Source organism: Phyllobates terribilis, unplaced genomic scaffold (genome assembly GCF_046119375.1).
Source record: "Phyllobates terribilis strain yellow unplaced genomic scaffold, ASM4611937v1 Scaffold_49__1_contigs__length_9717188, whole genome shotgun sequence".
Classification (NCBI taxonomy): Eukaryota; Metazoa; Chordata; class Amphibia; order Anura; family Dendrobatidae; genus Phyllobates; species Phyllobates terribilis.
Window position 1 is genome coordinate 7,280,477 of NW_027362809.1, and position 26,604 is coordinate 7,307,080.

At 44.9% G+C, this 26,604-nt stretch overlaps 1 protein-coding gene across 2 annotated transcripts; it reads left to right on the forward strand.

Moving 5' to 3' along the window:
• The first annotated feature begins 2,462 nt into the window (after positions 1-2,462).
• On the forward strand, positions 2,463-10,918 carry LOC141191642 (uncharacterized). 2 transcript variants are annotated; one of them, XM_073661581.1, is made up of 7 exons: positions 2,463-2,516; positions 5,241-5,385; positions 5,515-5,694; positions 5,778-5,901; positions 5,985-6,082; positions 6,281-6,371; positions 8,538-10,918. In XM_073661581.1, exons 1-7 carry the CDS (start codon positions 2,491-2,493, stop codon positions 9,725-9,727), a joined length of 1,854 nt encoding a protein of 617 aa, XP_073517682.1. In that variant the 5' UTR covers positions 2,463-2,490; the 3' UTR covers positions 9,728-10,918. The 2 variants fall into 2 exon arrangements, with proteins under 2 accessions (XP_073517682.1, XP_073517681.1); XM_073661580.1 differs by lacking the exon at positions 2,463-2,516 and having other exon boundaries at positions 5,196-5,385.
• Positions 10,919-26,604: the final 15,686 nt, after the last annotated feature.

The window sequence follows — 26,604 nt, forward strand, 5'->3', positions numbered from 1 at the left end:
AGAGCACATTCCCCAACTTCTACATTACGCAGCTGAATACAGACGTGCATCCACCATCAATATATGGTTAGTTATTATGCAACCTACCATTCCAAATATAAATTGTAATCCACCACTGTGCCCCCATTAACTGTAAATAGGCACTTAATATATAATTTAATTAGAACCTCTACTCTTTCCGCCAATTTGTTACCAGTCACACTCCTGCATCCGCAACGCCCCCTACTCTATACTTCCTGCTCCCCGCATTCAATATTTACATGCACCCCCTGCCCCAATTCATTATATCATGTCCGTGCTCTCCCCACCCCATCATCATTTATCATTTACTCTCCCCCACCCCACATTCGTTATGTGCAGCTCATTATCCCCTACTCCCAATTCCCCCATGTGCAGCTCTCAAACCCCCCCATGTGCAGCTCTCACCCCCCCATGTGCACATCTCTCACCCCCTCCCCCACATGTGCCCCTCTCGTCCCCCTCCCCCACATGTGCCCCTCTCTCATCCCCCTCCACCACATGTGCACCTCTCTCATCCCCCTCCACCACATGTGCACCTCTCTCATCCCCCCCACATGTGCATCTCCCATCTCCCCCCCCACCACATGTGTATCTCCCATCCCCCCCCCACACATGTGCATCTCCCATCCCCCCCCACACATGTGCATCTCCCATCTCCCCCCCACACACATGTGCATCTCCCATCTCCCCCCCACACACATGTGCATCTCCCATCTCCCCCCCACACACATGTGCATCTCCCATCTCCCCCCCACACACATGTGCATCTCCCATCCCCCCCCACACACATGTGCATCTCCCATCCCCCCCCCACACACATGTGCATCTCCCCCCCCCACACACATGTGCATCTCCCATCTCCCCCCCCACACACATGTGCATCTCCCATCTCCCCCCCCACACACATGTGCATCTCCCATCTCCCCCCCCACACACACACATGTGCATCTCCCATCTCCCCCCCCACACACACACATGTGCATCTCCCATCTCCCCCCCACACACACACACACACACACATGTGCATCTCCCATCTCTCCACTCCTAGTTAATTGTATTTTAAAAAAAATAAAACTTGTTATACTTACCCCCATGCGATCCCTGCAGAATCCTGGCGCTCGTCCAAATCGCTGACAGCAGGTTCTCCTGACTTCCGGCCATGTGACTGCACCGTCACATGACCGGAAGTCAGGGGAATCATGAAGGCGCTGCTGCAACAGCGCAGCTCAGCGCTGAAATGTCCCGGACCCGGCGCATAGCATGGGGCCGGGGGCCCCATGAGGAGAGAGACGCACAAGAGGGGGGCCCCCGAGGGGGCCCCTACCGGCCGGGCCCCATACTGGAGTCAGGGCAGTCATGCCCTGATGGCGGCCCTGCTGGAGGCTGGAGGGGCCCCCTCTCCCTCGGGGCCCCCGTTCAATGAACCGGCTGCACGGGCGGTAGTTCCGCCCCTGAGTAACAGGTTCTTCTCATATTCGAGAAGGTGATTAATCATCCGTAAGGAGCTGTCAGGAGATCTTCCCAACCTTTCATAAACGTCTCATCATCTCTATGTGCATCAGGAAGGACTGGGATTCTCAGACCCCCATATACGATTCTCCTCTGAAAATAAGTTTCAAAACTCGCAATTTCCCACCATGTCCTTATCTGCTGTCTGCAAGTCCTGTAGATATTATCAGAGGAGCTATTCAAATTCCCTTGTGAAGAAGAACTGTGTAGAAAAAACTTGTGTTGCTTTCATACACCTCGTACACGCGGCTCTGCTCCGTACACCTCGTACACGCGGCTCTGCTCCGTACACCTCGCACACACGCGGCTCCACTCCGTACACCTCGTACACACGCGGCTCCGCTCCGTACACCTCGTACACATGCGACTCCGCTCCTCCGTACGCCTCGTAGACGCGCGGCTCCGCTCCTCCGTACGCCTCGTAGACGCGCGGCTCCGCTCCTCCGTACGCCTTGTAGACGCGCGGCTCCGCTCCTCCGTACGCCTTGTAGACGCGCGGCTCCGCTCCTCCATACGCCTCGTAGACGCGTGGCTCCGCTCCTCCATACGCCTCGTAGACGCGTGGCTCCGCTCCTCCATACGCCTCGTAGACGCGTGGCTCCGCTCCTCCGTACGCCTCGAACACGCGCGGCTCCGCTCCGTACACCTCGTACACACGCGGCTCTGCTCCGTACACCTCGTACACACACGGCTCTGCTCCGTACACCTCGTACACACGCGGCTCCGCTCCGTACGCCTCGTACACGCGCGGCTCCGCTCCGTACGCCTCGTACACACGCGGCTCTGCTACATCCACACTGTAAACCCCTCCTGACCCCACACATAAACTTCAGCTCATCCAGCACCATGACAACCAGCACAGCAGAGTCCTGCATCCACTGAGGCCCCTGATCATGTGACCCCTGACTCCTCCCCTCCTGTGACCTCATCACAGCTCCTGTGCGCACAGAGCAGCCATATATGTGGTGGCGGCTCTGCAGGTGGAGGTATGTGGAGACCCCTCGTTATTCTCTATGCGGATTATTTCTTCCTCTTCCTTCTATATCGCCGCCATACTCCGCAGCACTGTGCACATTATTATCGCACTCACTATAGTCCTTATTCACACCTGCGATTCCTATCTGTGTGTGCAGTGATTGCGGTTTCCTACTGTCCTCCAGACAGTAATGTCCTCCCCTCTGTACCGGCCACTGTAATAATTCTCCCTTCTCCCCCTGTGACTCCACATGATAATATTCCCCTATTCACCTGCAGCGGCCACAACTCCTCCTGTGTGCCCCCATATATCAGTACTGTCCCCTGTGTGCCCCCATATATCAGTAATGTCCCCTGTGTGCCCCCATATATCAGTAATGTCCCCTGTGTGCCCCCATATATTAGTAATGTCCCCTGTGTGCCCCCATATATTAGTAATGTCGCCTGTGTGCCCCCATATATTAGTAATGTCGCCTGTGTGCCCCCATATATTAGTAATGTCCCCTGTGTGCCCCCATATATTAGTAATGTCCCCTGTGTGCCCCCATATATTAGTAATGTCCCCTGTGTGCCCCCATATATTAGTAATGTCCTCCTGTGTGCCCCCCTATATTAGTAATGTCCTCCTGTGTGCCCCCCTATATTAGTAATGTCCTCCTGTGTGCCCCCCTATATTAGTAATGTCCCCTGTGTGCCCCCCTATATTAGTAATGTCCCCTGTGTGCCCCCATATATTAGTAATGTCCCCTGTGTGCCCCCCTATATTAGTAATGTCCCCTGTGTGCCCCCATATATTAGTAATGTCCCCTGTGTGCCCCCATATATTAGTAATGTCCCCTGTGTGCCCCCATATATTAGTAATGTCCCCTGTGTGCCCCCATATATTAGTAATGTCCCCTGTGTGCCCCCATATATTAGTAATGTCCGCTGTGCCCCCATATATTAGTAATGTCCCCTGTGTGACCCCATATATTAGTAATGTCGCCTGTGTACCCCCATATATTAGTAATGTCCCCTGTGTGCCCCCATATATTTAGTAATGTCACCTGTGCCCCCATCTATTAGTAATGTCACGGGCCATATACCAGGATGCACTACATGGGACCATTATACTGTGGTGGACTATATGGGACCATTATACTGGGTGGCACTATATGGGGAAGACATTATACTATAGTTCACTATATGGGGCCATGATACTGTGGGGCACATTATTCTGTGGGCCACTGTATGGGGCCATTATACTGTGGGCCACTGTATGGGGCCATTATTCTGTGGGCCACTGTATGGGGCCATTATTCTGTGGGCCACTGTATGGGGCCATTAGACTGTGGGCCACTGTATGGGGCCATTAGACTGTGGGCCACTGTATGGGGCCATTAGACACTGGGGCACTATTTGGGGGGGGCATTAGACACTGGGGCACTATTTGGGGGGGGCATTAGACACTGGGGCACTATATGTCGGGGGCATTAGACACTGGGGCACTATATGGGGGGGTATTATACTATAGTTCACTATATGGGGTCATGATACTGTGGGGCACATTATAGTATGGTGCGCTATATGGGGCCATTAGACACTGGGGCACTGTGTGGGGCCATTATTGTGGGGCACTACATGGGGTTATTATACAGAGGACTTGGTCACTCTGATGAGCGGTGTAGTTACTGAGGTCACTGCTCATCAGAGCCGCCAGGTCTTGTGGAACGCAGTGGGCCCCGGAGTGGCTGCTGCTACGACCTATAGAGTGTCGTCCTCTGAACAAGGCTCCATAGCCTTTGGATGTTGGATTCGGGGATCGTCATGGGAATGCCATGGACTACGTCGGACCTGCATGTTTTTTTTTTTTAAAAAATAAATTGGTGAACCAGGAAGAGTGTCGGGGAGTCTTTCTTCAAATAATTTTTTTTTTTATGTCTGTGTATTTTTTTCTCCATTACTAACCCCAGGGCTTGATGCCAAATGTGTTTTTTGACAATTCACAGCTGACATCAACCTCAACTATCATTACCCCGATTGCCACCGCACCAGGGCAATAGAGAAGAGGTGGGCAAAGCGCGTATTTTCAGGCTGGAAAGGGTCAATAACCAGGATCCTTCTGAGCCTGATATCAGCCCGCAGCTGTCTGCTTCACCTTGCCTGGTTACGAAAAATAGTGGGGTTTTTTTCATTTATTTATTCGGGTAAACACTCTTTAGTGCCACATGAAAGGCACTTAAGTTTATTATATGTAGGGGCTTGTGAAATTATATATAAAAGCATCAAACTTCTGTGTGTGAATCAGACATGAGATCTAACGTGACATAAGATTACAGTCCGGGGAAGACGGGAAACATTCATATAGACGGCCGGTGGAGATGTAGTCAATGATGGACTCTGGCCAAATATCTTTCTAGAGCCGTAGTAGATGATGAATGTGTCGTCCTCATCATGAAGTAGTTATTTCTCATGTTACATGTAATGAATATCTCCTGCAGTATTGCTAATGCCGATTCCAGTGTCGGTAAATAGGACGAGAATTAGCGTTATGGAAGATGAGTCTTTGAGAAACGTGTTCAGCTCCAGACTCCGAGGAAGAAACTGATTTTTGTTTGTGGCCTAAAATATATAGGTTTTATTACTAGATGTAAAGCAGAAAACTAAATACTGTAAAATAATAAATCTCCTCATGTTTCCCTTATTATCTCCAGGATTTTTATGATGTTCCATCGGCTCATTTTCTTCTTGTTCAGGTCAATATCAGATCCTCTCAGTGAAGATCTTCTATGTAAGAGTATTTTCCTGATTCTCCCATCAAAGATGGATATGGATAGAGACAAGATGGCGGAGAGAATATTACACCTCACCCTAGAGATCCTTTTCCGTCTTACTGGAGAGGTGAGAGATTCTGATGACATCACATTACATCATTCTTATATATGGGAATAACAGATGGACAGAACTGGAAAGGTGAGGACTCTGGAAATGTCTGGAGTGAGATTTATTAATGTGTCTCTCCATAACCAGGATTACACAGTAGTGAAGAAGACCTCTAGTGAGCGCTGTCAGGACCCTGTGTCTGAGGGATGGGGAAGACCCCTGAGCCCAATCACGAGGCCTCCATCTCACCCCCTGATACATGAGGACATCAATGACCAGAAGATCCTAGAGCTCATCTACAAGATGATTGAGCTGCTGACTGGAGAGGTGACACTGCTGGGAATGCTGGGACATTAGACAGTAACGCTATGAAGGGATTGGGGGGATGACGGTATCATTGTATGTGTCAGGTTCCTATAAGGTGTCAGGATGTCGCTGTTTATTTCTCCATGGAGGAGTGGGAGTATATAGAAGAACACAAATATCTGTACAAGGACGTCATGATTGAGGTTCCCCAGCCCCTCACATCACCAGGTAATAGATAGGACTAAATACACACGGCCTATAATTATCTGTATGTAAAGAATGAATTCAGTCCCTGTATGTGTTTCCTCCAGATCTATCCAGTAAGAGGACAACACCAGAGAGATGTCCCCGTCCTCTTCTTCCACAGGACTGTAAACAAGAAGATCCCAGTGTTCCTCGGGATCATCAGGTAGATGGAGAGATGGTGTCATGAGATGTCCCCTATGATGTGTAGACGGCTGTGAAGGTCTTGTGTTCAGTCTTGTTTTATCCACCAGTATTATATGTTTTATACTCGTGTAGTGAGAACGGTGGAGATGTCAGGATTAGAGCTGATCATAGATGTGACTTCTCCATCTGTCTGTGACTTTTACAATATTTGTTTCAGGGTGAAGATCTGACCTATATTAATACTACAGAAACATATGTGAGGAGTGATGAGCGGTGTAAACAGGAGATTCCTACCGATAACCATCCAGGTGAGTAGTAACCACTAAATGCAGAGAAGTCACCGATTCTCCTCAGTCACCGGCTGTGGCTGCTTTATCGGTGGTGTAGTCCGGCCGTATCACAATCATGTGATCACCATTTTACCTCTTGACCACAACATTCTCCTTCACCCAAAACTGTTCGAATGACTTTGGGCATTGAAAGCCCTTTTCTATAGAATTTACAACCTGGAGGATCCACCTACCCCCTGTTGGCTTCCTAGAATCCTGATATCTTATTGGATGAATCTCCCTTCTCTCCCTTCTGTGCTGCTGAATGTGCTCATATGGTCCCTACAAGACCTGGTCCAGTCTTTCTGGCCAAACTTCACTTTTATGATCGACAACATTAAGTGTGCAGTGAGGAACAAGTGTGAATTTCTGTACAATAACAAGAGTTTCCCTTTATCCTGATTTTACACTTTATTTTAAAACCAACTAACTTCATACAGGATTGTGATAGACTACATAAAAAACATTACACCTGTGCCATGATATATCTCTAAGCTGTGCGTGGCTGATGGCTGTAATATACATTTATTCACGCCTGCAGGAGATGTGTTGGCTCGAGCCCTGGTTTCATGGATTCACTCCACGTCATAAATTCCATTATGTTTTCAATCCTAAGGAATTCAGATTACTGCACAATCTCTCCTGAAATGGGGGCGCTAATACTTTCTCTACTCTTCTGGTCAGGACTCGTAGTAGCTCCAGTGGTCCACCATAAATGAATAAAGTCCGGTTTAGTGTTGGTGTCCTCCCCCCCCCATACATAAAATTTTGTTGGAGATGTAACATTTTTTTATTCCATATCTTTCTTTACAGCTTAATTCTGTGTGATAGTTTGATTGTGGTGGGATCGGCCTGCCGAACTTATGTATGTCTGTAACTCCCTGGTAGTCTTTAAAAAAAAAAAAAAAAGTCTCCATTGCCTCTTCCAAATGCCCTTACGATAGTTTAGATAGCTAAGAGCAACGGAGCCCCATACTCCAATTACCCAGAGAGGTTTCACCACTAGTTACTATTTACTGATGAAGACTGTTGAGTTTGATCATTTCAATAGATGTGTCATTGTCTATACTCACACTTTTTGACTGCACTAGTTAGTGTCCAAAATAGGGATTGCCTTGCCCATCACCCTTTTACCCCTCTACATGGATCTGGACTTGCACCCCTAGGCTTGGGCCATGGTGTTACCTGCTGTTCTTTGGTGTGAGATGGGAAGAAGAATCGTCATGTAGCCGGGTCAGAGCCAAGGGCTGGACAGAACCTGCATCACCCAGAGCTTCTGGCTCTGATGTCTCCTCCATTACCAGCGCCGCCTGCAGAATGAATAAGGTGACAGAGGCAGATGTCGCAGGAGCAGATCCCAGAGAAAATGGGAGATGCCTTTTGCAGAAGCCCTAAAATAACAAAATTGCTGAAAACCAGAGCAGTAGAAATCCACATAAGTGACTCCATTTTGGAAATTATAACCCTCAGTGATATAATCTATAGGAGTAGTGACTATTTTGACTCCACAGGCACTTTCCTGAAATTAGCATGCAGTGGATGTTGGAGAAAGAAAATTGCAAATATACCATTTTATTACCCAACACATAGTGCCCAGATTGTGCTCCAGGAGACATACACCGTAAATTAAGTGGGTTCTTCTCACTATAGTAATGCCGAATACATGGATGATAAATGTGGTTTGGGCGCACTGCAAGGCTCAGAAGCGAGGGGGAGATTTCAATTTGGGAGAGTGGATATTGCTGGATTGGGTTATGGAAGCCATGTTACCTTTCAAGAGCCTTTGAGCCACTAATGGTGTAGAAACCTTTGGTTTTCCACTGACACATGATGTACCTGAGTGGGGGCTTGTTTTTTGTGAGATGAGTAGAAGTTTTTATTGGTATTATTTTCGCCTACATAACATTGTTTGGTGGCTTTTTATTCCATATTTGGGAGGCAAAATGAACAAACAGTTGGACACCATGCTCTACTGGTTCATCCTATGAGGTTTTCTATTAGACTGTAAACTGTCATTGTCTTGATGAATAATTCAATATTTTACATAACTTGCCATTTTTACAGACAGTTTAAGTAGAAATGTTCAAAAATATACAATTCAAGGATATTTTATTCTAAAATAATAATTGGTTTTATTCTTGGCAGATGACTGTACCAGGAGTTCAGAAGAACAGCTGACATCTTCAATTTTTAAATCAGATGATCTTGAGATCCCACAGGATACAATTGAAGTGAATGCCATTACTCCGGATATACCATCATCCCTTCACAGCAAAGATCTGTCATCTGATCATTTGAAAGAGGCCCTGTCTTCTGATTCATTACCGACTACTAAGGAAAATCAAAGTCACAAAATAAGCATTAAAAAACAAACTGCTCCTAAAGCAAAGAAGCCATTTTCACATTCAGAATGTGGAAATAATTTTCCCCTCAAAAAATCTATTCTTAAACATCAAAAAATTCATACGACAGAGAATAGCTTTGCATGTTCCAAGTGTGGGAAATGTTTTAACCAGAAATCAGATTTCGTTAAGCACCAGAGAATTCACACAGGGGAGAAGCCTTTTTCCTGTTCAGAATGTGGGAAATGTTTTAACTCGACAGCACAGCTTAATTACCACCAGAGAACCCACACAGGGGAGAAGCCATTTTCCTGTTCAGAATGTGGGAAAAGTTTTAACTCGACAGCACAGCTTAATTACCACCAGAGAACCCACACAGGGGAGAAGCCATATTCCTGTTCAGAATGTGGGAAATGTTTTAACCATAAATCAAATTTTATTACGCACCAGAAAAGTCACACAGGGGAGAAACCATTTTCCTGTTTAGAATGTGGAAAAAGTTTTGTGAGAGAATCATATCTTTTAAGTCACCAAATAATTCACACAGGGGAGAAGCCATTTTCATGTTCAGAATGTGGTAAATGTTTTAACCAGAAATCAAATTTTGTTACGCACCAGAAAAGTCACACAGGGGAGAAACCATTTTCCTGTTTAGAATGTGGAAAAAGTTTTGTGAACAAATCATATCTTTTAAGTCACCAAATAATTCACACAGGGGAGAAGCCATTTTCATGTTCAGAATGTGGGAAATGTTTTAACCATAAATCAAATCTTGTTACGCACCAGAAAAGTCACACAGGGGAGAAACCATTTTCATGTTTGGAATGTGGAAAATGTTTTAAACTGAAAGCGCATCTTAATAGACACCAGAAAATTCACACAGGGGAGAAGCCATTTTCATGTTCAGAATGTGGAAAATGTTTTGTGAAGAAAACAAGCCTTCTTAGTCACCAGACAACCCACACAGTGAAGAAGCCTTTTTCATGTAATTAATGTGGGAAATGTTTTACACGGAATCAACTTTTAATAAACATCAGAGAAGTCACACAGGGGAGAAGCCTTTTTCATGTTCAGAATGTTGGAAATGTTTTAACTGAAAATTGTATCTTCTTAAAGGAGTTGTCCACTACTACTGCCAACTCCAGAACCAGGCAGTAAGAACTAACACTGGCATTACATAAGTGTCAGAGGTGAGCTTATATAGCAGTGGCCAACACTGAACAGCTGAGACAATCCAGGTAGGAAAGCTCCGGGAGCGTCAACTGAACAGATTAACCCTTGCACTGCTAGCAAGGAAAAAACTGCACTTTTGAATATGATGGTGAAGTACTTTTAACCAGTGCAGAAGTACATGAAACCAGGCACCGCAGTCTTCTGGCCCCTCTCTGTCGCAGTAACCCAGGGACTCTAACTGTGAAATTGCAATCACTATTAAGCCTCAGCCCTAAAGTACACCACATATTTAAGTTCTGCTGGTATTTTTTTGGGAAAAAGGTAACAATTTTAATGGAAGTGGTCATCAGAACATGATACCTGACCAACCTAGGTGGGGGGATGTGTTAGGGGTCCTATTACCTTACCCTGGGCTGCAGAATTAAGAATCAACCTTGATTCTTGTTTTAATAATAACACATGAAGATTTCCAAATTGTGGAGGGACCTTGACCTTTTCTATTCCTGCAAAACACTTCAGATCAGCATTATCATGCATGTGTCTTCTAAGTGGAGAAGCTCCCTTTCCAGTGATTATAGAGCGATAATGTTCGGAAAAAGGTCATATAGTTTTACCTTTGTTATAGAATTTACATGGGGAGATGACGTATACCACATGCTTAGTTCTACATGACACAAAGTCCTTCACATGTCAGGTCAATGGTCCTAAGCGGAAGCTTTTATCTGTGATCTGCAGGTGGCAGAACGAAGTTTCTCTAGCCAGTTACCTGTATTGTGTTCAGTTCTGTTTCTGACTATTAAATCTCCCAATTTACTACTTCTACATGAAGATAGGGGTTTAGTATTGGCTTTCTCGTTTAGCTCTTTGTCACTTTCTATCAGGTGTCCGTTTTGTCTTATAGCTGTATGGATCACCTTATCCATTGCTTTGTGTTTGACAGTTAAAGTTAACCTCTCTACGGTACTCTGCTTTTTCTTATCTTTCTGTTTTAATAAATCTTTTTGATTTTTTTTTACTGACTCTGTCTGTTCATTTAGTAGGGGTAATGGATAACCTCGACTAAGAAAATTTATGCAGAAGTTACTTTGATTGAGCACTGCGCATGATCAAAGTACGTTCCTGATGCCTGGTGACTCGGACATCAAGTCACCATGGCAACTACCGGGAGCCAGCACAGACAGCGCGAGATGCCGGAGAGAAGATAAGAGGGGCGTGCTTACCTCCCCTTGCTCCCGGAATGCCGTGATCGACTTCAATCGCAGCATTTCGGGGGTTAATGTGCCAGGAGCGGGGTGGCACCGCTCCTGGCACACAGCACCGGCAGCGATCGCCCTGCACAGCTTGTGTGCGTGCGTGATCACATGGTGCGTAATAGCAGTAGTCCAATAGGCTCAGGACACAGGGACGTACCATTGCTGACAATGTTAGAGAGGGGTTTTAATGTACATTCAATTGCCGTTTTTTGGGGGAATTCTATCAATGTTAAAATAAAATTCTGTCATTCAGTGTCATATAAAGTCTTCAGGAATTCACCAGAGTCTTTTAGATATGGTGGAGTATTTGTTAACAATGGTCTCAGCAGCCAGTCGAGATATTTTGAAAGTGGTTCCATTTCAGAACCAATCACTGAGATTATCGGACTGCCAGGAGATGAGGTTAAGGATTTGTGCACTTTGAGTACATAGTACCAGTATTTTTCAACCTTTTTCTGAAAAACATACGGAGTTGAATTTTATATTTATTAGTAGGATCATCCGGCAAAAGAACATATGTGGAGTCATCCATTAATTGTCTGTGTGCCTCTGAGATATACCATATGATACCCTGGTATGGGGGAGGTCTGCTGCTGACACTGTTATAGGGTTAATGTACCCCAATTCTATACTAATATCCCCCATCCTGATATATATATGTCCCCATCCAGACATATATGATTCCCATGTTGGTATATATGGTCCCCCATCCAGGTATACACACACAGCTCCGCTCCAGAGCTCCTCTTGCACGCTCGGCTCTGCTCCGTACGCCTCGTACCCGCGCGGCTCTGCTCCGTACGCCTCGTACCCGCGCGGCTCCGCTCCGTACGCCTCGTACCCGCGCGGCTCCGCTCCGTACGCCTCCGCTCCGTACGCCTCGTACCCGCGCGGCTCCGCTCCGTACGCCTCGTACCCGCGCGGCTCAGCTCCGTACGCCTTGTACCCGCGCGGCTCAGCTCCGTACGCCCCGTACCCGCGCGGCTCCGCTCCGTACGCCCCGTACACGCGCGGCTCTGCTACATCCACACTGTAAACCCCTCCTGACCCCACACATAAACTTCAGCTCATCCAGCACCATGACAACCAGCACAGCAGAGTCCTGCATCCACTGAGGCCCCTGATCATGTGACACCTGACTCCTCCCCTCCTGTGACCTCATCACAGCTCCTGTGCGCACAGAGCAGCCATATATGTGGTGGCGGCTCTGCAGGTGGAGGTATGTGGAGATCCCCTGTTAGTCTCTATTATTTCTTCCTCTTCCTTCTATGTCGCCTCCATACTCCTCAGTGCTGTACACACATTATTATCATCGTCCCCATCGGGCCTCACTCTCGCCTTAGTCTTTCTTCACACCTGTTCACATTCACCATTTGACATAAATACACTTTCTCCATCTGTGTAATGATGGTTTTCGTCCATTTTTATGAATATTTAACCCCTTGGCATCAGGCGATTTAAAGTTTTTGTGCTTTAGAACTAAATTCATTTTAAAATGTACTGACAAAAGAAAAAAAAAATTCTGCAATTTCTTTAACACCTTAACCCCCGAGGGTGGTTTGCACGTTAATGACCAGGCCAATTTTTACAATTCTGACCACTGTCACTTTATGAGGTAATTACTCTGGAACGCTTCAACGGATCCCCCTGATTCTGAGATTGTTTTTTCGGGACATATTGTACTTCATGATTGTGGTAAAATTTCTTCGATATAACTTGCGTTTATTTGTGAAAAAATCGGAAATTTGGCTAAAATTTTGAAAATTTTGCAATTTTCAAACTTTGAATTTTCATGCCCTTAAATCCGAGAGATATGTCACACAAAAGAGTTAATAAATAACATTTCCCACATGTTTACTTTACATCAGCACAATTTTGGAACCAAAATTTTTTTTTGTTAGGGAGCTATAAGGGTTAAAAGTTGACCAGCGATTTCTCATTTTTCCAACAAAATTTACAAAACCATTTTTTTAGGGACCACATCACATTTGAAGTCACTTTGAGGGGTCTTTATGACAGAAAATACCCAAAAGTGACACCATTCTAAAAACTGCACCCCTCAAGGTGCTCAAAACCACATTCAAGAACTTTATTAACCCTTCAGGTGCTTCACAGGAATTTTTGGAATGTGGAAGAAAAAAATGAACATTTAACTTTTTTCACAAAAATGTTACTTTAGACCCAATTTTTTTTATTTTCGCAGGGGTAACAGGAAAAAATGGACCCCCAAAATTTGTTGTGCAATTTCCCCTGGGCACGCAGATACCCCATATGTGGGGAAAAAACATTGTTGGGGCGCACGGCAGGGCTCGGAAAGGAAGGAGCGCATTTGACTTTTTGATTGTAAAATTTGCTTGAATAATTAGCGGACGCCATGTTGCGTTTAGAGATCCCCTGATGTGCCTAAACAGTGGAAACCCCCCACAAGTGACTCCATTTTGGAAACTAGACCCCTTAGGGAACTTATCTAGATGGGTGGTGAGCATTTTGAACCCCCAGGTGCTTCACAAATTAATCCATAAAAATGAAAAAGTATTTTTTTTCCCACTTTTTCATTTTTACGAATCAATTTGTGAAGTACCTGGGGGTTCCAAGTGCTCACTATGCATCTAGATAGGTGCCTTGCGTGGTCTAGTTTTCAAAATGGGGTCACTTGTGGGGGAGCTCCAATGTTTAGGCACACAGGGGCTCTCCAAACGCAACATGATGTCCGCTAACAATTTGAGCCGATTTTCCATTCAATTTGTTAGCGGACACCATGTCGCGTTTGGAGAGCCCCTGATGTGCCTAAACAGTGGAAACCCCCCACGAGTGACCCCATTTTGGAAACTAGACCCCTCAAGGATTTTATCAAGGGTTATAGTGAACATTTTGAACCCACAGGTACAACACAGAATTTGATAACATTAGGTCATCATATTGAATAAGTTGTCATTAGTCTTGAGCGCAAGTGCTCACTACTTGAGTTTGCATCGGGTACTCAGGTATGCACCATGTATCACGGGTGCTCAAGTGACATGCTCGAGTCCCTGCCCCGCATGTTTCACGGTTATTAGACACCCCCCAAAAAAACATGCGATGATCGCTCGTGCATGGCAGGCAATCCCCGCAAAGTTTTTTTTGGCCACGAAGCATATGGGGGCGGAGATTTGAGCATGTCACTCAAATACCCACGATACTCAATGCATACCAGAGCACCCGATGCAAACTCAAGTAGCGAGCACTTGCGCTCAACACTAGTCGCAATATCGTCATCTTTTTTTCTTACTTTTGAAAAAAATCACAACCCCAACCCCAGCCCTAACCCGAGAGTTTATTTTTTACGCCGTTCCTCGTGCGGTATAAGTGATTAGACGACTTTATTCTTCGGGTCGGTGCGATTACTGCGATACTAGAATCATATGGGGTTTTTATGATTGACAGCTGTCACACACTAAAAGACACATTTTTTGTAAAATCTAGTTTTTGCATCGCCATATTTTGAGAGCTATAATTTTTCCATATTTTGGCCGACAGAGTCATGTGATGGCTTGTTTTTTGCGGGATGAGTTGAAGTTTTTATTGATGCCATTTTCAGGCACGTGACATTTTTTGATCGCTTTTTATTCCGATTTTTGGGAGGCAGAATAAACAAAAACCAACAATTCAGGAATCTTTTATTTTTTATTTTTTTATTCTGTTCCACGTGTGGTAAAATTGATAAGGTAGCTTTATTCTTTGGGTCAGTACGTTTACAGCAGTACCACATTTATATAGTTTTTCTATGTTTTCAACTTTTACATAACAAAAGCTATTTTATAGAAAAAATTATTTTTTAGCATCGCTTTATTCTGAGAGCTATAACTTTTTTATTTTTCGGCTGATAGAGCTGTATGGTGGCTTGTTTTTTGCGGGACGAGATGACGTTTTCAGCGGTACCATTTTTATTTATATTCGTCTTTTTGATCGCGTGTTATTCCATTTTTTGTTTGGCGGTATGGTGATAAAGCATTGTTTTTTGCTTCGTTTTTTATTTTTTACCGTGTTCACTGAAGGGGTTAACTAGTGGGACATTTTTATAGGTCAGGTCGTTCCGGACGCGGCGATACCAAATATGTGTACTTTTATTGCTTTTTTTTTTTTTCATAATAATATTTTTTGATGGGTACATTATATTTTTATTTTTGGTGGATTATTTTTTGTATTATTTTTTTTATATTTTTACAATTTTTTTTTTTTTTTTTTCCACTTTCTGACAGTTTTTTTTACTTTTTTACTTTGTTCCACTATGGGACTTTCACTTTTTTTTCTCTGATCGCCTGCATGGCACAGGAATGGAGCACCATCCCTGTGCTGTGCAGTCTGTCAGCGCTGGACAGGGACAAGATAATTTGAAAATGCACTGCGCATGTCCAAAAAATCTTCCTGCTGTCTGGTGACCCTGATGTTGTCATGACGACATTGGGTCGTCATGGCAACACCCTGGAAGCCGCGGCAGACAGCGCTGGAGGCCGGAAGAGGAGGTGAGTATACAGATCACCTCCCCTTAGCCACCGCAATGCTGCGATCGACTTCGATCGCAGCATTGCGGGGGTTAATGTGCCGGGACCGGTGCGGGACTGCTCCCTGCACATAGCACCGGGTGTCAGCTGTGACAATCAGCTGACACCCGGCGGCGATCGCGCCCGCACATCCTGTGTGCGGGCGCGATCGCCATGACGTACTAATATGTCCCAGGCTCTTAAAGCCCAGGACACAGATGCGTATTAGTGTGTCATCGGTTGTAAAGGGGTTAAATGTCCAGTGTGAATGAGCGGTGTGAAGACACGGGGATCAGTGGGTGCTCTTGTCTGCTGGCCCGGCTGTCTTTAGAAAGACCACATGGACTAGGGCTCAAGACATCTCTGAGGGTTCAGCAATGGTCAATGGAGCCGATCTGTATTCCTCCAGCTGGGGCTGTAGTCCCCTAAGCTGACATGCTGTAGAATGACACCGAATAGAGGCAGAGACCCCCTTTTTATAGATCACAATTGTCCTTACAGCCATCATTCACAGGTCAAGGGTCAGGGTTGAAGGTGGAAAGAGATTGTTTGTTTGAGCATTTAATCTACTTGCATAGTTTGTCCTCCATTCTTCAGCAAATCAACAAATCCCTGGACCAGTATAATACGTAATCAGCATGTTATCAAACAGTATTGCTCCATGACCCTATCTTTTTAAGATTTGCAGACAATAAGTTGTAGTACATCTTAACTCAATTGTTAACATTCAGGATTATTCAAACAATAGTCTGTGTTAATCAACCAAAGAAGAACACAAGTTAAAAAGTCAACATAAAAATAGAGGTATATTGCTCTTGACCATCAGAAAGTATGTCTAGCATAATTAAGAAGAAAAGCTGTGTCGTCACATGCGCCGATTCTCCCGGTTGGTGTGATACCAAATTTAAGAAGAATTTATTATTATTCAGTGGTTAAAATAAAATAAAAGGGGAAGGATTTAAAATGTTTATTGTTTTTTACATATATTTTTATATTTTCAATTATTCCCCATTCGGCAGCTTGCACATCCCCCCCCCCTCCCCCTCCCACTTCCATAGAGCCATAACCATCCATTGTGGCTTAGATTCAGGGGCTAGCTGGCATGTTATATCCTGGGGTTACAAGCCCTAGCCCATGAGAAGCGGCCTATCGCTAAAGGCCACCATCCACATTGGACTACAGTTAGGCGAATCGATGGGATCTGCCAACAGTCTAATGTGTATGGGCGCTTTCCTATTCTTATGAATAAGATGAGAGAAAAGGATCCGAAACTTTGGATTTCTGAGGGCTGATTCTTTTGTTCACAGGGAGATAAGCGAATGCTAGAGCAGCTCTCTCATAGAGAACACAGAAGCTTGAGGCAGAGACGAATGTTCTAGTGTATGCGATCTGGGCTGCTTTGGCGGCTTCCTTTGGCTCCTGGTCCAGCACAAACTGTCGCACTTCCACAGGGCAAAGATGAAGAAACTGGTCCTTCACCATCAGATCTTTCAGGTCCTCAAAAGTGATGACTGACAGTCCTTGGACCCACATCACTGTAGCTGTCATGTGGTCCACGCTATATGGCTCTGAACTTTTTCCGGTATGCCTCCGGAGTCAGCTGGTACTTTTTAATCAGGGCCTGCTTGATGGCCTCATAGTCTCCATCGTGGGCTCGAGGGAGAGAAGCAAACACTTCCAGAGCTTTTCCTCTGAGTCCTGGAGTTATATCTGGTCCACTGGTCCTCGAGCAGCTGGTACTGTCTGCAGGCTTTTTCAAATCTCAGCAGAAATATGTCCAAGACCCTCTTCTTTTCCATTACAGGAATATGCTCGAGATGGGGTTTAAAGCTGTTGGCACTGTTGCACTCATGGCTATATATGGGGGATGGCTCCTTCTGAATCCAGGCTAGCTTCAGTGAGGACAGACGCTCGTCTTGGGCGTGTCGCTTAGCAGCCTCTCCGTCAGCTTGGGCCTGTCGCTCAGCAGCCTCTCGGTGAGCTTGGGCCTGTCACTCAGCAGCCTCTCGGTCAGCTTGGGCCTGTCACTCAGCTCTCTCAGCCTCTCAGAATTTCATGATCAACTGCAGTCATCCATCACAATCGTCTGCCGCGAGCTGCTCCCAGGCCATCTGCAGGTGGGGGTGCACACTACCCTGGCTTCGGGTATGACTGTCAATCACAGGTGGGACCCATGCAACAGCCCCGTCTAGGCCTTGGTTGGCCGCCCCATCAACAGGGTTCTGCTGTCGGACTGGCTCTGTGGCACCTTGCAACAGTTCAGCAATCATTTGGGCCTTGGTTTTGCCCGTGAGGTCAATCTGTCCCAGCTCGCAGAGGGCAGTGATAGTGTCCTTTGACTGCTGGTGATATCAGGGCTCTCCACGCATAACCATCATTGCCAAACAAAAGATAGGACAGAAAAACAAGAGAAGGGGGGGGGGGGGTTGCAACTGCTGCATGTACAGTAATGTCCCAGATAAAATATATTAAAACACTGAGTCTGATTCCTTAAAACTATGCACAGAATTCTCGCAAGAACCGTGCAAGTGTTCAGTGACAGGAATGATTGCTCAATCCAGCCACTGATGTTCTGTAATATCCCACCACTGCCATGAAGTTGTCAGGGACGACACCGGCAAGATCATACAATATCCCACCGCTGCCCCCAATTTGTCAGGGATTATGCACACGCACGATCCTGATTACTCATTACGTAACTATCGGCAAGCGAGCAGTGAGCGTATGGTGTACACACCTACGAATTCCAGTGCATGGAATATGTGTATATGCCCCCGTATGGTCACTGCCAGCTTCACGATAATCCAATTAAGATTATTCGCTGCCACCACCAATCAGTTTTAAATATTCAATACAGGTCTGATTGGACACCTGCTTTCTGGTAGTGTATATGGCTTCGGGGGAGGAACTATTACAGAGCAAAAGAAACAGGACTATTACATTTTATATTTAATCCAAAAGGGAGGCAGTGTTTATGAAAAAATATACAAACATTCTACAAAGGGGGACAAGACGATACAACATATACAATTACACAAAATAAAAGGGATTAACAGAAAAAACTTACTAGACCGATCGCGGAGACGATTCAGTTTAGCTGGAGGGACACAATCCAATTCTGGCCGTTATGGATGAACTCTTTATGTATCAAATGACTAAGTTCTCCAAAAAATATGACGTACTGGTCATGGGAGATTTCAACTATCCAGACATTTGTTGGGAATCTCTCTCAAGTAAAACTAACAGGTCAAGCTAATTCTTATCCTCTCTTGCTGACAACTTTATCTTCCAAAAGGTAGGGGAGAAAACAAGGAGATCTGCTACTTTGGATCTAATCCTTATAAACAGGGAGGAAATGGTTGAGGAGGTAAAAGTGGCTGGGACTCCAGGAAGCAGCGATCATGCTATTCTAGAATTTTGGATAACTAGAGGAAGAAGACATGTGAAGACTCAAACTTCAAGGTTAGATTTCAGAAAGGCAGATTTTAAGCGACTCAGAAAGAGAATAGGAGGGATCCAATGGCTGGATGTCCTTAAGGACAAAAATGTCCAGGAAGGATGGGAAATTTTTAAAAATGAGAGTCTCAAAGCACAATCGTTAACAATCCTGAAAAGTAGGAAGAATGGGAAGCATTTAAGGAAACCAGGATGGATGAACACAGAACTTAAACACATGCTAAAAAGAAAGGAAGAAATGTTTATCAAATGGAAAGAGGGAGGCATATCTAAAGAAGATTATAATGCAGTCTGCAGAACCTGTAGGGCATGTATCAGGTTAGCTAAAGCTGACAATGAATTAAGGCTTGCAAGAGATGTCAAAAGCAATAAAAAAGGATTTTGGGGGTATGTCAAAAGTAAAAGAAAAGTCAAAGATGCTATAGGATTTTTACAGGATGAAAATGGTGAAATGGTAAGAAAGGATGTTGAGAAGGCCAAACTTTTTAATTCCTATTTTGTATAAGTTTTCTCTCAGAAAGAAAATGTAACATCAACTGATCTTCACTGTCCTATTAAAGGAATAGAAGAATCCAGGTCATCTGTGAACATAAAGATTGTGAGGGAATATTTAGCTAACATAAATGAGTTCAAGTCTCCAGGTCCAGTCCAGATGAATTACACCCCAGAATACTGAAGGAGATCGTAGAAGAAATTTTAGAACCACTCTCCATAATCTTTGAAAATTCTTGGAGAACAGAAGAAGTCCCAGAAGACTGGAGAAGAGCAAATGTTGTTCCTATCTTCAAAAAGGGGAAGAAGGTGGACCCAGGGAACTATAGGCCGGTGAGTCTGACTTCTATACCAGGAAAGATCTTTGAACAAATTATTAAACAATATGTATGTACTGTAAGTACCTGGATAAGAATGACGTGATTAACCAGAGTCAGCATGGGTTTGTAACTAACAAGTCATGTCAGACTAACTTAATTTCCTTCTATGACAGAATCACTGACTGGGTGGATGAGGAAAATGCTGTAGATATAGTATGTCTTGACTTCAGCAAAGCATTTGACAAAGTATATCACACCATCCTTATTGAAAAAATTACCAAGTATGGAATGGACAAGGCAACTGTTAGGTGGATTCATAACTGGCTTAGTGATCGGACTCAAAGAGTGGTCATAAATGGCTTCACATCCAGTTGGATGAATGTCTCAAGTGGGGTACCACAGGGCTCTGTCCTGGGACCTGTATTGTTCAACATCTTTATCAATGATTTAGATGAAGGAATTGAGGGTAAAGTGATTAAATATGCTGATGATACAAAGCTAGGAGGGATAGCTAATACTAGAGAAGAGAGAGAGAGAGGATTCAAAAAGACCTAAATAAACTGGAGCAGTGGGCAGTAACTAACAATGGTTTTTAACAGGGAAAAATGCAAAGTACTACATCTGGGCAATAAAAATGAAAAAAGCATATACAAAATGGGAGGAATAGAGCTAAGCAACAGTACATGTGAAAAAGACTTAGGTATACTAATAGATCATAGACTGAATATGAGCCAACAGTGTGATGCAGCAGCAAAAAAGGCAAATACAATTCTGGGATGTATTAACAGAAGCATACAGTCTAGATCACGTGAAGTCATTATCGGTCTTTACTCCTCTTTGGTCAGACCTCATCTGGAATACTGTGTACAGCTTTGGGCACCACATTTTAAAAAAGACATAGACAAACTGGAGCAAGTTCAGAGAAGAGCGACCAGAATGGTGACGTGTCTGCAAACCATGTCCTATGAGGAACGGTTACAGGATTTGGGAATGTTTAGCTTACAAAAAAGAAGACTGAGAGGAGACTTAATAGCTGTCTACAAATATCTCAAGGGCTGTCACATTGTAGAAGGATCATCTTTATTCTCATTTGCACAAGGAAAGACTAGAAGCAATGGGATGAAACTGAATGGGAGGAGACACAGATTAAATATTAGAAAAAACTTTTTGACAGTTAGGGTGATCAATGAGTGGAACAGGCTGCCACGAGAGGTGGTGAGTTCCCCTTCAATGGACGTCTTCAAACAGAGGCTGGACAGATATCTGTCTGAGATGATTTAGTGAATCCTGCTTTGAGCAGGGGGTTGGACCAGATGACCCAGGAGGTCCCCTCCAACTCTACCATTCTATGATTCTATGAAATACATTTCTGACATTTACTAAAAATTTATCAGTGACCAATATAGCCCACATTCTTCTCAATACCAGTGATAAGCCATCCATCCATGGAGTCCATTAGTTTCTTAATCTTCTGACGATCATCTTTGTGGGCAGCACCAGGCACAGTCCCTGATCACAGAGGGGACAGTTCTCCATCACCATAAATCTCGAGTTTAAGAAAAGCTCGAAAGTTCTCAGGAAGGTTTAGGTCCAGTGAGGAAAAAGTCATGTCATTAGTCTTTCATCTTTAAGGCCTTTCTGGGTACTGAGCAGTGAAGACTTCGATGCTGCGATTGAGCATTCTCCCGCAGAACAATCCTGTTTTGTTTTTTTTAAAGATGTAGAATTTTTCTGTACCTCTGTTTGAAGAAAGTGTCAACTAAAAACTGGCAGTAGGTTTGGGATTTGATTTTTGAGTCCATATTCAACTCAAAAAGGTCCAACTAGCTCATATGTAGTAATACCAGCCCATAGTATTGCCCAACTCCATCTCGCTGACGTCTGAGTTGAAGTCTAGGTCTGTGCCCATTAATGATCTAGCCATGAGCCCATCCATCTGGTCTGTCAAGAGTCACTCTCATCAGTCCATGAAACCTTTAAAAAAAATCTGTCTTCGGATATCTTTTGGTTAAGTCTTGATGTTTGCACTTGTGTCTTGTTCAGAGGTGGTTGATATTCAGCCTCGGCCTTGTATCTGAGCACTGAACACCTAGTTCTTCTGGGCCTCCAAGGAGGCTGCAATTCTGGAATACGACAGCACTGGAGGATAATATCTTCCTGGTCGCTTCATGTTTGAGTCTTCTGAAATCTTTTGCAGTTAATGTTATTCTGTTTATTTCTTTTGCAACGCTGTAGACTTTTGAAGCTTCTGTGATAACTCCCCACAGAGGGGGCCATACATACAGGGATGAAGGGGGCCATGCATACAAGGATGAGGGGGCCATGCATACAGGGTTGAGGCATGAGGGGGGCCATGTATACAGGGATGAGGCATGAGGGGAGGCCATACATACAGGGATGAGCCATGAGGGGGACCAGGAGCCGCGCTGCAGGCATGGGTGTGGGCATGGGGAGCAGTGAATATTCATTTTCTTTAGTAGCGGGCACAGTGTAGGCTGCAGCAGGCGGCTGCTGCCTCCTGTGCCCCGCTACTTCACCACTGTCACTGTCGCTTCCCCCGCATCCCCCACCACCCACAGCCACAGTATTTATGTATATCGGACTATAAGACGCACCCCCCACTTTCCTGCAAAATTTTGGAGGAAAAAAGTGCGTCTTATAGTCCGAAAAATACAGTACTTCATCCAATAACAAACTTTTATATAACTTGCATTTGTAAAATTTGCATAGAAATGATGATATGGTCAAAATATTCACTTGCCTAATAATTGCTCACACAGTGTATGTTTCAGTGATCAAGAAAACTATTTTTTATTCTCACCTGCTATAAGCTAGGGGTGCAATGCTCAGGAATCATCCTTCAATCCATAGAACGTGGATTCCACATCTCACCCCTGACAAAGCCAAAAAGTGAAAATAGTTGGGCAAGATTCTTAAGCTCATCTCCATTGTGATTATGATATGTTATAAGCAAATTTAAATCTCTCAGTTATTTCAGTGTGTATTAGGGGTGCACTGTTTTTTTATGGTAATACAAAAAGAAACACTGGCATAGTGGCACCTAGCAGCGTGCAGTGCACGCTCAGGAGTTAATTTCTGGTGTTACAAAAAATAAATGATTACAACCATATCCTGTAGATTACAGCAAATGAGAAGAACAACACTATTAGTGGTGTCGCTGTGGGGCACTAAAACTATGGGGGTAACAAAGATGAGGATCATTACTGTATATGGCAATGAGAGGGGGGGCTATTACTTTATAGGGCACTATATATGGTTATAGCACTATGTATAATTGGGGAAAAATGGGCAGGACACCTAAGAAGAGTAATGAAAAATATATATATGAAAAAGACAAAATATTAAAAAACACACAAGCAATAAATGTTTATATCATCCCCCCCCAAAGTAAATAGCAAAAGGTAATACAATGAAAAAATTATTCGGTATTGCCATGCACGTAACTGCCTGAACTAATACAAATTTTGAAATATTTTTTCCCATGTGGTATAAATTGAAACACTAGGAATAATGTTTTTGATCACCACAATTCCACATAAAAATGTAATAAAAAGCTATTAAAATGTCATATTTCCTCCAAAATTGTATCAACAAAAACGAAGAAAACAAGAAATAATCATTGAAACCGGGCCATCGATGGAAGAATGAAAATAGTTCTAATCCCCACTTCCTCAGTTGCACTAACAGGAGCTCTATGGAACACTCGCTCCATCAGCAACAAACTTTCCTACATCCATGACCTTTTCATTACTAACAAACTTTCCTTCCTCGCCATCACCGAAACATGGCTCACCCCCTCTGACACAGCCTCCCCAGCTGCACTTTCATATGGCGGATTCCACCTTTCCCACACCCCCCGCCCCAACGGCAAATGGCGGAGGCATAGGTTTTCTCCTGTCAGATACCTGCGCTTTCACCCAAATATCACTGCCACCCTCCGTTACACTCCCCTCTTTTGAGGTGCACTGTGTGCGCATCTATTCCCCCTCTGACCTCCAACTGGCCATCATTTACCGACCCCCAGGGCTAGCCACCACTTTCTTAGACCACTTCACCACCTGGCTGCTTCACTTCCTTTCCACTGACATCCCCACTATCATAATGGGTGACTTCAACATCCCCATTGACACTTCCCACTCATCTGTCTCTAAGTTCCTATCCCTCACTTCCTCCTTCGGCCTTGCTCAATGGTCTTCGGCAGGTACTCATAAAGATGGCCACACACTGGACCTCATCTTCACCCGCCTCTGTTCCCTATCTAACCTCTCTAACTCACCCCTCCCTCTCTCTGACCATAACCTCCTCACATTCTCTACCCTCTCCTCTCCAGATGCACAATCCCCACTCCACAAACACCTTGACCTACACTTACTCTCTGAATCCCTCCTCCCTCTTACAGACATAAATTCCTTACACAATGCAGATGTTGCTGCCGCTTAATATAACACCACAATAGCTGCAGCTCTCGACTCGATCGCTCCTCTCACACAAACCAAATCTCGCACAATCAACAGGCAACCCTGGCACACCCAACTTACTAAAGAACTGCGACGGGCCTCCAGGGTTGCGGAGCGGAAATGGAAAAGGTCTCACTCCATCGAGCACTTCATTGCATTCAAACAATCCCTCACTATTTTCAAGTCCGCACTCACTACAGCAAAACAAACCTACTTCTCATCTCTCATATCCTCCCTTTCTCACAACCCTAAACAGCTATTTAACACTTTCAATTTTCTCCTTCGTTCCCAGCACCTCCTCCCTCTTCTCTCATCTCAGCCGAAGACTTTGCCTCATTCTTCAAGCAGAAGATTGACACCATCAGACAAAGCTTTTGCCTAAAGTCCGCACAACCCCTCCTCATATCTACTCAACCTTCCTCCTCCAAACACCACTTTTCCACCATTACAGAAGGTCAAGTTTCCTCTTTACTCTCCAAATCACACCTCACCACCTGCGAACTTGACCCAATCCCATCCCATCTCATCCCTAACCTTACCACAGTCTTCATCCCAACCCTAACCCACCTCTTCAACCTGTCACTAACAACCGGTGTCTTCCCCTCATGTTTCAAACATGCCGCAATCACACCCATCCTCAAAAAGCCCCCCTTGACCCATCCTCTCTGACTAGCTACCGCCCCATATCACTTCTCCCCTTTGCCTCAAAACTATTAGAACAACATGTCCACTTTGAACTGTCCTCCCACCCCTCCTCCTGTTCCCTCTTCGACCGCCTGCAATCTGGCTTCCGACCGCATCACTCGACTGAAACTGCCCTGACCAAAGTCACCAACGACCTACTAAACGCCAAATCCAAGCGACACTACTCCGTCCTCCTCCTTCTGGACCTGTCATCTGCCTTTGACACAGTGGACCATTCCCTCTTACTACAGATTCTCTCATCTCTTGGCATCACGGACTGGGCCCTATCTTGAATCTCCTCATACTTAACAGACAGGACATTCAGCGTCTCCCACTCACGCACCACCTCCTCATCTCGCCCCCTATCTGTCAGTGTCCCCCAAGGTTCAGTTCTAGGACCTATGCTCTTCTCCATCTACACCTTTGGCCTGGGACAGCTCATAGAGTCTCACGGCTTTCAGTATCACCTCTATGCTGATGACACACAGATCTACCTCTCTGGACCCGATATCTCCTCCCCACTAACCAAAATCCCACAATGTCTGTCCGCTATTTCATCCTTCTTCTCTGCCAGATTTCTAAAACTCAACATGGATAAAACAGAGTTCATCATCTTTCGACCCTCTCATTCATATCCCCCATCTGACCTATCCATCAACGTAAATGGCTGTTCACTCTCCCCAGTCCCACAAGCTCGCTGCCTTGGGGTAACCATGGACTCTGATCTCTCCTTCAAACCACATATCCAAGCCCTTTCCACTTCCTGCCGACTCCAACTCAAAAATATCTCCCGGATCCGTGCATTCCTCAGCAAAGACTCTGCAAAAACACTAGTGCATGCCCTCATCATCTCCAGCCTCGACTACTGAAACCTCGTGCTCTGTGGCCTCCCTTCCAACACTCTTGTGCCCCTCCAATCTATCCTAAACTCTGCTGCTCGACTAATCCACCTGTCCCCCCACTATTCCCCAGCCTCCCCCCTCTGTCAATCCCTTCACTGGCTCCCCATTGCTCAGAGACTAAAGTTCAAAACCCTAACCATGGCATACAAAGCCATCCACAACCTGTCTCCTCCATACATCTGTGACCTAGTCTCCCGGTACTTACCTGCACGCAACCTCCGATCCTCACAAGATCTCCTTCTCTACTCCCCTCTTATCTCGTCTTCCCACAATCACATACAAGATTTCTCCCGTGCATCCCCCCTACTCTGGAACTCTGTACCCTAACACATCAGACTCTCGCCTACCATGGAAGCCTTCAAAAGAAACCTGAAGACCTACCTCTTCCGACAAGCCTACAACCTGCAGTAACCACCATTCCACCACATTACTGCATGACCTCCTCTACCCCCACCTACTGTATCCTCACCCATCCCTTGTAGACTGTGAGCCCTCGCGGGCAGGGTCCTCGCTCCTCCTGTACCAGTCACTGACTCGTTTTAAGATTATGTAAATGTTTTTGCTATGTATATCCCTATCACATGTAAAGCGC

Excerpts from the sequence above, each read along its gene's own strand:
- LOC141191642 (XM_073661580.1), top strand. The coding sequence starts at position 5,206 with ATGATGTTCCATCGGCTCATTTTCTTCTTGTTCAGGTCAATATCAGAT. Across the intron at positions 5,386-5,514 it reads TTTTCCGTCTTACTGGAGAG|GATTACACAGTAGTGAAGAA; the intron begins GTGAGAGATTCT and ends CTCCATAACCAG. Across the intron at positions 5,695-5,777 it reads TTGAGCTGCTGACTGGAGAG|GTTCCTATAAGGTGTCAGGA; the intron begins GTGACACTGCTG and ends TGTATGTGTCAG.